General features: G+C 36.5%; 2 protein-coding genes across 4 annotated transcripts in view; one reads left to right on the top strand and one right to left on the bottom strand.

The window, feature by feature from the left end:
- The window catches only part of LOC107082335 (microphthalmia-associated transcription factor-like), a 35,091-nt gene extending 33,179 nt beyond the window's left edge, over positions 1–1,912 (top strand). For 2 of the 3 annotated variants that reach the window (XM_015370953.1, XM_015370954.1), the window contains one exon: positions 551–1,912. In XM_015370953.1, the coding sequence (XP_015226439.1) occupies positions 551–949 (399 nt within the window). In that variant the 3' untranslated portion in view covers positions 950–1,912. The remainder of the gene's footprint in view (positions 1–550) is intronic. The other variant, XM_015370952.1, reaches the window with a different exon arrangement.
- Positions 1,913–5,167: 3,255 nt separating this feature from the next.
- LOC107082342 (2-epi-5-epi-valiolone synthase-like) lies at positions 5,168–12,915 on the bottom strand. Its single transcript, XM_015370962.1, has 5 exons — positions 12,714–12,915; positions 8,231–8,864; positions 7,078–7,317; positions 5,638–5,890; positions 5,168–5,544 (listed from the first exon to the last, which is right to left on the bottom strand). The coding sequence occupies exons 1-5, from the start codon at positions 12,911–12,913 to the stop codon at positions 5,447–5,449; spliced, it is 1,425 nt and encodes a 474-aa protein (XP_015226448.1). The 5' UTR covers positions 12,914–12,915; the 3' UTR covers positions 5,168–5,446.
- Positions 12,916–14,341: the final 1,426 nt, after the last annotated feature.

Here is a 14,341-nt window from a genome sequence, read left to right as displayed (position 1 = left end):
CCACAGTTGCTACATGCTCCTGTGGGATGAGCAAATTTTGCTGAGCATATGTGTTAAAAGTTCATTATCCTTTCTGTTTCCTTGAATTAATACCTTTACATAAATTAGCTTGGAATTTACTGAAGTTGGTTGATACTTCATGTCCTGTTGTAAAGTCTCGGTCTCTTTTGACGTTGATACTTTTCTTTAAATGGATTCAGGCCGAAATGACAGACATTGGTTTGTCGCTAACATGTCTTCTAAATAACATTCTAAATCTGCCATGACCAGCAATGTTGTGTGATTTTTAAATCTTAGATAGTGGATCCATATCTTTATTTGACTATCTTAATACACTGAACACTAAAGGTTTTGCTAATCATTGGGCAGGAACTGTACCTTTCCTGTCACCCAATAAAAGCAGGTGATAGGCAGCTCCATGTGAGCCTGATTAGAAGATAATTAGCAGGTAGAGATAACGAATGGAGAGGTTAAGGTATTTGTTTTTGTTAATCTAGAAATATATGCAACTGATTAATGTACAACTTTATTTATTTATTTTTTTGCCTAGGAGTTGGAAATCCAAGCCCGGGCTCATGGCCTCACAGTGGTATCATCCCCCTCAGTCTGCACCTCAGAGCTTATGGCACGAGCCATCAAACAGGAGCCCATTCTTGGGGACTGTCCATCTGACATCTACCAGCATAACTGCACGCCTGAAATGTCTCCACCAACTACGCTGGACCTCAACAATGGCACCATTACCTTTGACCACATCCCTGCAGATGCTGGGGACTCCTACGGAAACTCTAGGACCTGCAAAATGAAAGAGCTGGTTAGGGACAACAGCCTGGGGCCAGTTTCCCCAAGTGACCCCCTCCTGTCTTCCATGTCCCCAGACGTTTCTCACAATGTCAGCAGCCGCCACAGTTCTAGCTCTAGTATGGACGAGAAAGATCATGGATGTTAGCCCTATGTCATAAGTGTTTTTTTATGCATAAAGGAACTCTCTGGTAAATTTCATGTTAAAAGAGTTTTTACATAAAGTCTTTTTATTTTCATTCATTGATGTAATTATATTACTGTGAGCCAAGACTCTTAAGACGCTCTCTCTGGTGTTTTTACTTTCTCATTTAATTTTTATGAACTGTTTAGAAAATACTTGACAAACGTGTAACAGGAAACTTAAATTAATTTTGAAGTGTTCCTTGTTATTTAATATTTGCATTTATGAGCTGTTGTACTGTTGATTTTAAGACAGCTACCATGCTTTATACATAAAAGTGCATAATATAAGTGTCATGTTGTTGAAATAGCAGGATAAGGCTTATATGTGTGTTTGTACATGTGGAATGTGTAAACTCCTTATTTGCCTGATCTTCTGCAAATTATCAGGCAATCCGATCAAACAAAGAACCTAGTAAAAGGTTTTTATGTGACATTTATTTAGGCTAATTTTTTTTATTCCCTCCAGATACCACTTGTCCATATTTGGTCATATTTAGATGATTTGCAATAAATTGTGCCATTGCATCTAATCATTTTGAAATTATCAATAATTTAACATAAATCTGTATAAACAATCTTAATAAATCAGTTATCCATACGGCCTTTTAAAGTAGAGGTGCTGGCAGCTGTTAATTTCAATGACTCTTAACATAAGCTGTAAAAAAAATGATCCCACAGTGGCTTCGGTACCTTTTAAAATGTAAGCTGCACATGCACACTACAGAATGAACATAACCGACACTTTAATATTTGTGCAATGACCCAAAAATGACATCACTTAATCTCATGCAGCACTTTGGAAGGTCTTTACTCCCCTCAGCAAGTTTGATGCTTGAGCAGATGATACATGGCTATGTTGTTTAATAAATAGACTAATAATAATTAGACATTTTGGGGAACTCATAAAGCATGGACTCTTTATTTGCAGGTGGATGGTTAAATATTGGTCATAAATTAAGAAATAAAATGAGGTAACTCAGAGAAGGATGTCCTCATGGCAGAGCACTGATGTTCTATAGGCTACCTTTGATCCAGGGATGCATGAACTCACAACATTCCCCCAGATTAATAGGCTTAGTCCACACAAAGATGATCATCAAATCCTATTATGAATGACTTAGAAATAAAATACAAATGGAAAAACTGAAAACGCTGCGGTACATGTGCCGGACCCTTTGGTGGCGCCGTAACGCTCACAGAAACACACAAAAAAAAAACACTGAGGAAAACAACAGGCATGAACACGGCTCAGGCAGCTCATGTGAGCTGGTAAATACAGCATCATGGTTGTATACAGGTTAGAGAGAGCCATCTTTGAAAAAAAGACAGATTGCACATACACACTGAAACATAAAGACCTGGATTTTGCAGTTCACCTGCTCTCAGATCCAGTTTTTAAAAATGTGTAGTTTTTTTTTCTCCATTTGAATGCACAGCTGTAATTTACAAATGTCTTTGGGAGCGAATAATCTTATCTCTGTGTGAATGGAGTCTTAAACTCAGTGTAAATTCAACCTATTATCATAGGCAGAGGTGGGAGATATGATGCTACAAGTCACCTTTATATCATGTATTTATTCTGCCCCTGCCACTGAACCAGGTGGGTCCAATCTGCATGAGGAATTAAATTGTGCAGATTGGACTTACCTGGTTCAGCAGCTAGACAAACCCAATACACTGCATGGGAATGACTTATTGAATCCACATCTCTGAATAAAGGGCCTTAAAAGTTTGTCAGAAAAGTTAGATACTAAAAAAAATAAAAAATAAAAAAAATCCCCCCAAAAGACCAAAAAATAAAGCAGAGAAATTGAGGATGGATTTGTAGGAGGGTCAGGCTGTTAAGCTACATCATAGGCTTTAGACATGTCAGCAATGATTAATTGCTCATCTGTAAATGTCAGTATTATTGCCAACACACTAAGGCATACAGATATGCACCAGGAAAATGTTCACTGAAGTTTTTAAAGTAGTGATGTCACAGCCTTATTACAAATGGTATTATATTAACATATTTCGCTCAAATTCTTTACACTATTATATAAAAAAAGTTTTTTTTATATATATATTGCTGCAAACACAGCCTTTACCATGAGGTTACATATTGGATTATGATGCTTACTCTTTTCAATGACTACCCTTGAAATGTTTCTATAGCTTAAATTGACTCCATCAGTGGTGAATACAGTTGATTGGAAATAAATACGAAAGACACACACTTGTCTAAGGTCTCAAAGCGTATGTCCTAGTGCAAACACCAAGCAAAAGTTCCAGAAATTGTCTATAGAAAATCTTTTTCCAAAGACAGGATTCTTTTGAGGCACAAATTTGGGGAATGATACTGAAATACTGCTCAGAGTTATCACCATTGGTACGGTAAATGGAAGACGTTTGGAGCCAGCAAGATTCCTATAAGAGCTGGCAAAACAGAGCAATATGGGAAAAGGGTTTTAGACGAGAATCCAGCACCAGCATTCCTCCGTGGAGAGAATATAACCTTACAGAATTACAACCATCTCTGCAGCAATCCCCCAATTAGGCCTAAATGGTAAAATGACCGGATGGAAGCCTTTCCTTAATGAGTCTCAGATCATGTGAAACAGAATTCTCTGGTCTGGTGAGATAAAGACATAAATTCTTTGGTGTGAATGCCAGGTATGATGTCATTCAAACAGTTAAGCATGATAGTGGTAGCATCATTCAATAGGGTTCAGTTTTAGCAGCAGGAATGGCAGACTCTCAGGATACCTCTCTGGCAGCGACATCCTAGGAGAAGGTCTCCTCCAGGGTGCTCCATATTGGTGTGAGTTGACCCAAAGCACACAGTCAAGTTCTCAAAGGAAGAAAAATGATCCCATAGTGTCACCAAAGCCAAAGTCCAGTTCTAAATCCAGTCAAAAACCTTTACTACAGATACCTTTAGCAATGATGGCACATGGATCGACAACCTGGTTCTAGTCTTGAACTAAAGATCTTTAATCTATGTCTCCTCCTCTCACTCGACCCAGTCTCTTGTCAGACCACTTTCAAATTAAGGGCCAGTAGGGCTGTACAAAAAGGAAAAAAATATATAAGTGTTGACTCTGTGGGGCTTTTATTTGTAAAGCAGAGTTTCTGGATTATTCCTAATATGTTTCGCAATTGGTTACCTAACTCTAGCCAGAGTTTTTTCACCCGAAAACACAATAACAGAAGTTCGATGAATCAATTATGACAGCAAGAAAAGCCCTTCAGGTAAACATAGACTTAGTCCAGTTAGATCACATTTTTTAACTGAGATTGTGAGAATGATAAGATAAACTGTATTTGCCTCAGCCTACTAGTTTGAGAACACTTGTGGAAATAAACAGCAGGTGGTGCCAACTCTCCAGAGAGAATTACAGAGCAGTTTGAGATTACACAGCCCTGTGATTATGCCCCAGGAGAAAAAAAAGGCTTTCCTTTCAAGAATTTTACATCGTCTATCAGAATGAGTTGGTGGAACTGTATTATTTATAAGAATATAATTTTCAAGGGCTAAGAGAATGTAACAAAAAAGAAAGCTGAAGCTGGTCACTGAGTTCTAGATCACCTCTCTAAAACCTCTGTTTTTATAAATCTAGATTTATTTATTTTTTTACATACACCATTTTCAGCCTCTAAATCTATGTACACTTTAATTATGAGTCTTACAAAATGTTAAGACATCAGAAATCTTTAGACCTCTGAAAAATAAGTAAATAATCAGAATCTGGTTTTAAAAGCTGCAAAGGAAGGAACTGATCTTAAAAGTTTGTGGATCCATTCAGCCTCCATAATTTTCTCAGGAAGATAGAATCCCAAACAGTCTGTGTCCTGTTGTGCGTGGGGCAGGTGAACCTGGCCACCCGCACAGAGGCAATTGGTAGCAATGGACAAGTCACACTAAATTTCTGTGATACTTCCTCACTTTATGCAATTATTTTTGCTGTCTTCACTCCAACATATAATGGCTATATATTGCTACCCAACTTGCACAACATATTTCATCACATTATCACAAAAGACAAACTTCTGGGTATTAAAAAAAAGTATTTATTGTTGTATGAAAGTATACTTGACATCAGGAAAAAGCATTTAAACACAGCAAATTTGAAGCAAATTATCTTGTTTCTGCGCATACACCATCATAAAAATAAAGAAATTAACGTTTTAATCAACTCAATGTACTATTTAAAGAAAACGGCTTCTATGAATGATGGAATGGAGCTCAGTCTAAGCCATTCAATAGAAATACTGTCAATGTAAATAAAGCAGAACCCTTTGCCCTTGGTGGCCATGATACGAAAGACATACTTTCTAAACTTGCTGTTTAACTACAACACCTTTTTACCCATCCAAGTGAACCATGCAGCAGCAGAGTAAAGTATATTACATTTACATCTCAAAATGAAAGTACATTTTTTTGGAACTGCCCTGAGGCAGATAAAGGATGTGTAAATCAAACATCACAGGTGCTGTCAGAAGAGACACTCAGCTCCTCGCACCACTTGATGTAAGCTCTGTGCAGGGTATCAAATGAAGTGTTGTTAAAGATTTCTGCAAAGGGAAACAAAAGGACAAACTATAATTCACAACATTAAACCAAAGGCAACTTTTAAAAATAGTTTGGGCCGATATTTGAATTCTTACCTGCTTGCCCTAAACCGACTGGTAGTGGCATTCTGACCAGGCCACCAGAATGCTTAAGCCTGTCCTGCAGAGATTTCTGAATCAGCTCCATAGTGAACTCCTCATGCCAGACAGGAAGCTCCAGGCCAACCATGCAGCTGATGATCCTCTGCTTCTCTTCTTCTGTTAAAAGGCCACTCTCACAGGACACGTATACCATATAAGACATGTCAATATTCACTGCTTCACCATGAAGTAAGGACGGAAGAACTTTCTGAAATAAAGATAGAAGTATAACATTATACATAAAGGACCAAGAGAAGCTGAAGGATATCTAGACTTAAATGGTCATTTTTCAACATTTAAATTCTGTTTATTTATATATATTAAAATATGGTTAACTAGTTATCAATACAGCACCCTTACCTGATGAGCTGTACATCAGCAAACATTATTGTATTCATATTTCACTGATGCTAAATAGCAAGAGAGGTTCTGCCACTGTGTGATTGTAGTTGTTTTTGAAAAAAGATCAATTATGCCAAGCAACTGACATTTTGCATTTGTGAAAATACTGAAGTTTGTCTTTCAAAGCCCACAGAGAGTGTTTTGTTGTCCTACTGCTGGGCTGTTCAGTGACATTTACAGAAAGACAAGTACTTCTTCCATCAACCTGTAAAGTTTCACTAAGTGGTTTTATTTAACATAGCATGCTCCAGTTTTATTATTCAAGCAATCAAATTATATAGGATTTTGACCCACACCAGCATTATTTCAGCTAAAAAAACAAATAAAAGAAATAGTCAGATCTATTCATACTGAATCAAATTATACTACGACTAAGTGTCATCATTTCTGGACATTTTTTTGTAAAACAGAAAGGTGTTTAATACTTTTCAATGTTCTACCTTAAATCCCTGGCCAGGCAGCTTTGCTTGATATGTGTGAGTATAGAAAAGAACATTTTCTTATTTCTAAATTATGTCTCTACTTTAAAATACGTCTTAAAAACCAATAAAGGCATCTACAATCCCACAATAAAACGTTATATATCATTTAACTACATTTATATGAAATATAGGCTTATTTTTAGAAGTTCTATATATAAATAATCAAATTACAAGTTAAGTACAGTACAGCTCTTTCTATTTCAGTTCAGCTTAAAGATATCAACAAGATAATTTTTGTGAAATTCTGGTCAATGCACTGATCTAATGCAAATCTATTTTTATTGTTTGTTTCAAGCCTAACAAACTGTTTGGATTTTAATTAGTTTGATTCAAATGACCTTACCAAGCAAACACAAATCAGAAATTTCTATCACAGTGGATATTTTATAAGAATAATTATATCATACAGCTGCAGACTGCTAAGAGAATAAGGCCAATTAAAAATCGAAATCTACATATTTTAGGGTTAAAAACATTGAAAGATGCAGATTGGTCAGTTATTAGAACTTACCATCTCTAATGCTGGGCTTATGAGGTGGCCAAAATCCACCAGGCGGTTCAGATCATCTTCCCAGAGGTTTGGGGCAAGCTCCTCCAGCATTGTTGTGATAGCTATACGGGTTGTCTGTGATGCAGCATCAGTGTTGCTGTGCCCATATAAAGTGCTGTCAGTCTGAAATTTTGTATCTAACAGCATGCAGCCATGTTCCTCGAGAAGCTCGAAGAGCCCTTGATGTTTCATCAAAGCCATCTGCATTTAAAGAAACTATTAGTAAGTAAATGAAACTCGAAGCCAAAACTTTTACTGGGCTTAGTTTATTAATAGAGGCAAATGTAAAGCTTTAAAAACAATAAGATTTGAACACACTTTTTGTTTCAAAACTGCCAAAAAGGTTGATGATGCAACTCCTATAATTTTTTGACTTTTTTATTAAAGGGCACTTTTTCTGGCTGAATGAATAACTGCCCCTTAACAATCTATTTCAGCACACTGCCAGCCAGCTGGCTGTGAAAGAAAGCTCCCCCTTACATACAGCATACTGGACAGAAATATTTGGCTCTGGAAATATTTTGCATTGTGTGACATCCAAAGGATTGTGGCTTAGGGGTTAACGGCAGGCAAACTTCAACAATTGTAAAAGTCTAGTTATATAAGCTAATATGTGCTGGTTTTGATGGTTAATCTACAAAAAAAGGAAATGCTCTAATGAGAATACTGATCTATGCAATATGTGATTTACTTAAAAATCACTGAGTTTAGGAGGTGTTTATTTAACATTTTGCTCAAGTTTTTGTCTCAAGTTCACAATAAATCTGACACTGGATTAATAAAACAGTGATAACCATTATATGCGTGCTGCTTTTAGGGGCAGGATAACTAATTGATGATTTTGGTTTGTAAAAAAGTGAATTTTAGCATACAGGTTTTTCTTTTCTTTTAACATACCATGAAAATGATAGTCTTGTTGATTGGTCTCTAACAGGGTTCTTCAGAGTGTATTCTCGCCTGCATAAAAGGCCAAGGGGTTATGAAAAACTCTGGTCTGTTTACAGTATAGAAGACCCAATGTGTCAGTTTTAAATTCAATTTAAGTCCTTTAACGGCAGTTTTCGAACAAAAATAAATAAAATAGGAGTACAGAAAAAGATAAAGAAAATCCTACCTTTAGCATTTCTGCTAGCCCATTGGAGATGTGTCTTCTTGGAATCGTTGCTATGAATGACAAATCAAGGAGGGCAGCAGCAGGTGGAATATAAGCCCCAAGCTTGTTCTTGCAGTTGGCAAAGTTTACCCCTGTCTTTGCCCCTACACTGGCATCAATGTAAGACAGAAGAGTTGTGGGGACTCTAATGTAAGGGGTGCGTCTCCGGTACAATGAAGCTGCCAACCCCACTATGTCCAAACAAACTCCTCCACCAATGGCAATGATTGGCTCCGTTCGTCGGTCAAGGGCAAAGTTGTTAACATCATCAAGGATCTTCAGAGCGGTTTCCATAGATTTGCTCTCCTCATTGGTTGGAAGAGCTAAGATCTTGTACACAACATTGTTAACCGTGAGGTATTCAGTGAGCTTTGGCCCATAGATGTTAAAGACCTCTTGGTCAATGACCAAAAAACGTCTAATGGGCTTATTTGATATTTTTATTTCTTGCAACTGCTGGGGGTCGGTGATGTGGCCAAACAAAAGAGTGTCGTTGCTTGGGTCTAGTAAACCGTGAGTCTCGGTGACCTTGTAAGTGAAAGTGATTGGGCTGACCACAGTCCAAGAAGATCCCCTTTCTGTGATGTTTTCATAGCTGTTAAACAAAGACACGCATACTTATTTTTAACATGAGTCACAAAATATGATTTATAATGTACATATAGGATGATTCAGGTAAAATTAAACCTTAATTCTAAGGTCTGGGACCTAACCCTTTAAAACTGACCTTTATTTTATTCATTTCAACTCTTTCAAATTGCATTTTAGCATTATTTAAATGCCCTGTAATTTTCTTCTAAAAGCATTATAAATGTATTGTTCTACACATGTAAAAAGTCTTCCAACCTTTTATAGTAACACCATTACTGTGGCACTAGAATTAGATGTATATTCCTGTGTTTCAGGATTTTAGGTATGTCAAAAAGTGCAGTCTCATTGCTGTCAACTCAGCCTTCTCATTCCCCTCAAGTGACTTTTTTTCCAACTACAAATCTAGTGACCTTTTCCTGCCTTGTTGGAGACTTTGATAACAATACATGCTGTTATTTGACCATCTGCAATGAAGAGTTAATGAGTGAGCCTCTCCCTCCTCCAAAACACAGGGACTCAGATGCAGCAGTTGCAGCCTGTGCCTGGAGTCAGAGGGCCAAGCGACTCATCCCTGTTTTCCCATTAAACATGAGTGACACATGCTCAAAGCTTCCACTGATCCCCCATGAAATAAAAATCAGAATGTCAATATGATATTTTGTGTATTTTCTTTTCTTTAAAACTGTTGAGGAGAAATATAATATCATGTGGTTGTGGCTTCAGCTGCCCTAGCTGACATGCTTCCAGCATCTACGGGCAGAAAAAGTGAATTTTTTTTAGACCTAACTTTATATATAATATAAATATATAATATAAAATTTGGATGGATGATGAACAAAATATATATTTGTTGGTGTGACAGAGAAAACACATTTAATTATATATTACTCAGTCTTTATTTCAGAAAAATTAGGAGGGCAGGTCTATTAACAAACTGGATGTTGTTTTCCAGTTTACTAAAATCAAGAGCTAGTTTGGATTTCTTTTAAGTTGGGTTTCATTAGGTTATAAATTTTCTTGCCATTTGCGATCAGATGTGAAATCATTTGAGTGTAAAAAGCTTGCAGCTAGTATGCCAGCAGGTTAGATCACTAGCCCCTGTTTTTCAGCTCAAACTGTAAATGTTCATATTAGTGGGATCAATGTTATTTTTGCCAATCTTGCTAGGTCTGTTACTGTTATATCAGCTAGACAACAAAGACTATGTGTTTGTTGGGATCCTGAGGCTTGTCAACCTTTCTCCACCAGAGGGAGCCTGAGATCTTCCTCCTGAGGGCGTGAGCTGACTTCTGCACACCTGTTTCCCATCTGCTCATCTGGAGGCTTTTTAAGGAGGAGGAGGCTGACACTTCTCTGCCAGTAATGGTACCATCAAACCTTGAGCCAGCTAAATCTGATCTGTTTTCCTGATTTTTTGAGAAACTCTCTGACTCTGTGTTCTTCTGCCTCTCAGATCCTGACATATCTGGTGATCAGTCAACTCCTGGAGAAAACTCTCGCTGCCTGGAACCTGCCTGTCTGCCCTCCGCCTCAGCCTCCGTCTCTGCCTCTGCCCTCAGCCCTCTGCCTGCCGATCAGCCTCTGGACCCTCAAGGTTCCCCCCCTAACGGTCAGAATACCCCCTGAGCAGGTATTAACCCAGACCGCCGTTAAACACAAAGTTTCCTGGATCCACTCTAACCGTTCTGTCCTCCTCTAGTTGCTTTCCTTCCTTCCCTCTGATGAACCAAGACGCCGTTCACATTTCTCTGAAAACATTGTCAATAAACCTTTTAACTATTTTTCCTGTCTCTTCAGTGTTTCTGCGTGTGGGTTAGAAGATTAGACCCCAACTTGACAGTGTTAGTATGAAAACTTTTGTTGACAAAGGCTGGCGGATATATATTTATATATATATCAATCTGCTTGATTGTGGGTATGGCAGAACAAATTCCAAATAACTGTGGGACATGGAAATGCATAACAGCATAATATCTTCATTTTTGTTCTTGCACAACATGTCAGCACAAGCTGACAGTTTAAGTTGAAACTTATTCCAAGTTCAACCTCAATCAAGTATGATTCACTGAGTATTAAAAAAATAAAAGAAAGAAAAAACCTTTCGGCTATTGAACAGTTATGAACTCAACAGTTGCTTTGTGGGAAAGTGTAGGAATTAAATAATTGCATATTTCTCCTCGGACACGTATCCCTTGGATAAACAGTTAAAATTATTTCAATTTGAAAAATAAAAGCTAAAAACAATTCCACTCATGTAGACTTTTGTATAGTAAAGATTAATTTGGCTTTAAAATAAAATCACTGGAGTGTTTTTCTTTTTTTGCATTACAGATTTAATCTTGTTATTATAAACAAATTCTTTTTTTTTTTTTGTTACACAAAAAAAAAATCCCCTCTAGCCTTTTGTTGTTGTTGGTTTAGGAAATCTGCTCCTGGAGAGAGAATTTTTAAATGACCTCCTTTCACTCTTGCTTCTGAATAAATAGCACTATTAGATTAAATGTGGTGCACAGAGAGCAAGAGCACAGAGTTTGCAAAGTACAAACAACGATGGACCTCAAGCCTCCTGGCTTGAGGTCATTACAGATTGCCAAGCTTATAAAATATGAATCAAGGTGAAACGTCATGTAAAAATATAAGTTATTATAGAGATATTTATACAATTTTGTATTGTTAGTATTTTTTTCCCTCTTTAATAATACTTTTTTTTTTTTTTTTACTATGCATTAATTCAGTACTAATGCAAGTGAATAATGAACTCAAATGATCCTCGTCCCACCCACACACAAAGTGAATCCTTTTCCAGCCGTGCAAAATGTATCGTGACTTCCTAAGGCACTTATGCAAGGTTACGGGTGGACTTGGCACACCTTCAAACCAAGAGATAACAGCCTAAATTGTCAGTTAAGGCATTAGTTCCCTTAGAGTAAATTCTAAAAGTAATATTCTGAATATAAAAATGTTTTGCTATGTTTCAATTAAAAAAAACAATCCTATAAAAATATACACCCATTCTTCCTGCTAGATTACTGTAGGGTATACAAGGGATACCTTTTTTAAATGAAAACTTACACAGATACACATTCATTTTGTTAGTTTTTAGAGGAAAAGAATCTTTAAAAATTGTTGAATTTTTTTTTTTATGTTAAGGAAAATAACGCTATAAAACAAATAATTCCTATGCTCTCAACCTGAACTTTACTTTTTAAGGCTAAAGACAAACAACTAACTAATCGAAAAACTCAAACCTACCTACTGAAAACTAACAAAATTTGATTTTTAGGAATGCCAGTGTTTTCAAATACCTTGATTTTGATTCATAATTTTGCTGTATTTGTATTTTTCCACATTATAAATATAAATGCCTCTTATCAAAGGTCTGAAACCCACAAGTGCTGCAGCTCTTAGGATTATGAATCCTAAAGAACCTCAATTAAAACCATGATCAACCTTCACTCATAATTGCAATACTCATTCATACAATTAAACCTCTAAGTACTGTAAGCATCATGCTATTTTTTTCCTTATGAATCTTTATTGCAACCCAATTAAGAGCCCCTCTATTTAACATAAAATAAATACATTTAGGGGTTTTGTTTAAATCTTTTTATTTTAAAAACTCAATTGTGCAGACCCTGTTACTGTGTTTCTCATTAGTGAAGGTTTTTCTTACCTTGTTTCGTAAAAATCGGCATGCTTGTGCCAGACAATAAATATAGCAAGGTTTAGTGTTTCATGACCAAGAAAATTCCTATTTGCGTCAGCAAAACAAATCTATGCTCAGCAGAAAGCATGCACTATTCAAAAATCTTAAGCTTCAATTATTTTCTAAGTAATTGAAAGGCATACTTACATTTTTGCAGGTGAGACACATTCAGCCTCATTCTTATTGATCTTTTTTCCTAATTTGCTCTTCCATGTACTTTTAACCCGGACCAAACTAAACTCATTTTTTTTGCCTCTGGCATCACTGTTACACTCATGTGCTTTTCCCATTTTGCAGTTATAAATTGTAGGTTGTTGAAAGAGGAGAGAGCTTCTAACAGCTTTCATAAAAATCCTGTCAAAAGAGCTGTTATATAGTGGACAGCATTACATAGCCTGTCACTGAGACAAGGGAGGAGCACCCTTCAATTCCTATCACATGCCAATACATGTGTCTAATTGTAAGATAACAGGTTTTGAAGGTTAAGTTGTGATAAGGTTTTTCAAATGCACCCTGTTATTTATAAATGAGGTCATTGACAAATGGGACTTAGTATTGGACAATCTCATTCTGAATGGGATAAAAGCTGTCTGTAGTAGAAATCAGGAATCACTAATTCTTAGTATTGTGTACATAGTTGCACAATTTTAAAATATACCTAAGCAGTTTAAACAATCTTTAGACTTTCATTTAAATGCATGTGGAGTGAAACGTTCAAAAGTCTAACTTTACTGGACAGCTGTAATCTAACTATTTGTTGCAGCGACAAAGCTGCTTTTCATAACTCGTTTGTTGAGTTGTGTAAGAATTACTTTTCTCAGAAGCGGCAAAGTTAAAAAAGTATAAAACCCATTACCGGATTCTGTTTGTAGGGACGCAGAGCAAACACTGTGCTAATATTTATTGTCAGAGAGGCACTTCATTGATTAGAGGGCTAAAAAATGCTTGATTCATACTATATCCATACTAAGGCTGGACACATGGCTTGATGTCCCCTTAAGAGAATTTTGATCAGCTATGTTTATTGGGAGTTGACACTTTAGAAGTGAAAGAAACAGCAAATACCTTACTTATAGAACCTACTGTGTAACACAAGTTGGACTGTACAAAGCGAAAAACATCCTACTATTGTTTTCCTTTTTCCTTTTCCTTTTTCTTGCTGTAAGGATTTAAAAGTATTGGACCTTTTTTTGTTTTCATTAATAAAGTTTAATGTGAACTGCACCAACACGAATGACTTAAGGGCAATTCCAACCTCAATTGGGGCGGCTTCTTTGATGTATTTTCAAAGAAAAATACATGTAATCGCTAACATGAGTATTATTATTTATTTTACTAAAATCTAGATATTTGGTCCACAGATACTTTTTTTTTTTACTTTTAACAACATTGTATTTACAAAATCAAACTGTACAAAAACTATTAATATAAAACAAGCCTCATTTTGCTAAATTAATTTAAATGAGGAGTTTGTTATATTCTCGTTCTCCACCATCTGATACATAAAACTTTGTTAAAACATTAAAACTGCATGAAATCCTCAATGTTCTGTGGAAATGAAACTGTCACGATTCAGAACAGATGGCCCAGAGTCAGTAATGTAATGTAAATCCTTTTATTGTCCCACCTTGGGGAAATCCTCTTTCTACATTGAACCATCCCCTTGGGGAGCAGTGGGCTGCTATTGTTTGGTGCCCGGGGAGCAGTGTGAGGTTAAGGGTTTTGCTCAGAATCCAAGAGTGCAGGCTGTGGGGATTGAATCGGGTACTTGCAAC

The sequence above is a fragment of the Cyprinodon variegatus genome, unplaced genomic scaffold (genome assembly GCF_000732505.1).
Source record: "Cyprinodon variegatus isolate N-32 unplaced genomic scaffold, C_variegatus-1.0 Scaffold51, whole genome shotgun sequence".
Classification (NCBI taxonomy): domain Eukaryota; kingdom Metazoa; phylum Chordata; class Actinopteri; order Cyprinodontiformes; family Cyprinodontidae; genus Cyprinodon; species Cyprinodon variegatus.
This window is presented reverse-complemented; position numbering and strand designations above follow the sequence as displayed.

Coding starts and splice junctions, on each gene's coding strand:
- LOC107082342 (XM_015370962.1), bottom strand. CDS start 12,913: ATGAAAGCTGTTAGAAGCTCTCTCCTCTTTCAACAACCTACAATTTAT. Junction 8,865..12,713: donor TGTGTCTCACCTGCAAAAAT/GTAAGTATGCCT, acceptor TTTGTTTAACAG/CTATGAAAACATCACAGAAA. Junction 5,891..7,077: donor TAAGCCCAGCATTAGAGATG/GTAAGTTCTAAT, acceptor TCTTTATTTCAG/AAAGTTCTTCCGTCCTTACT.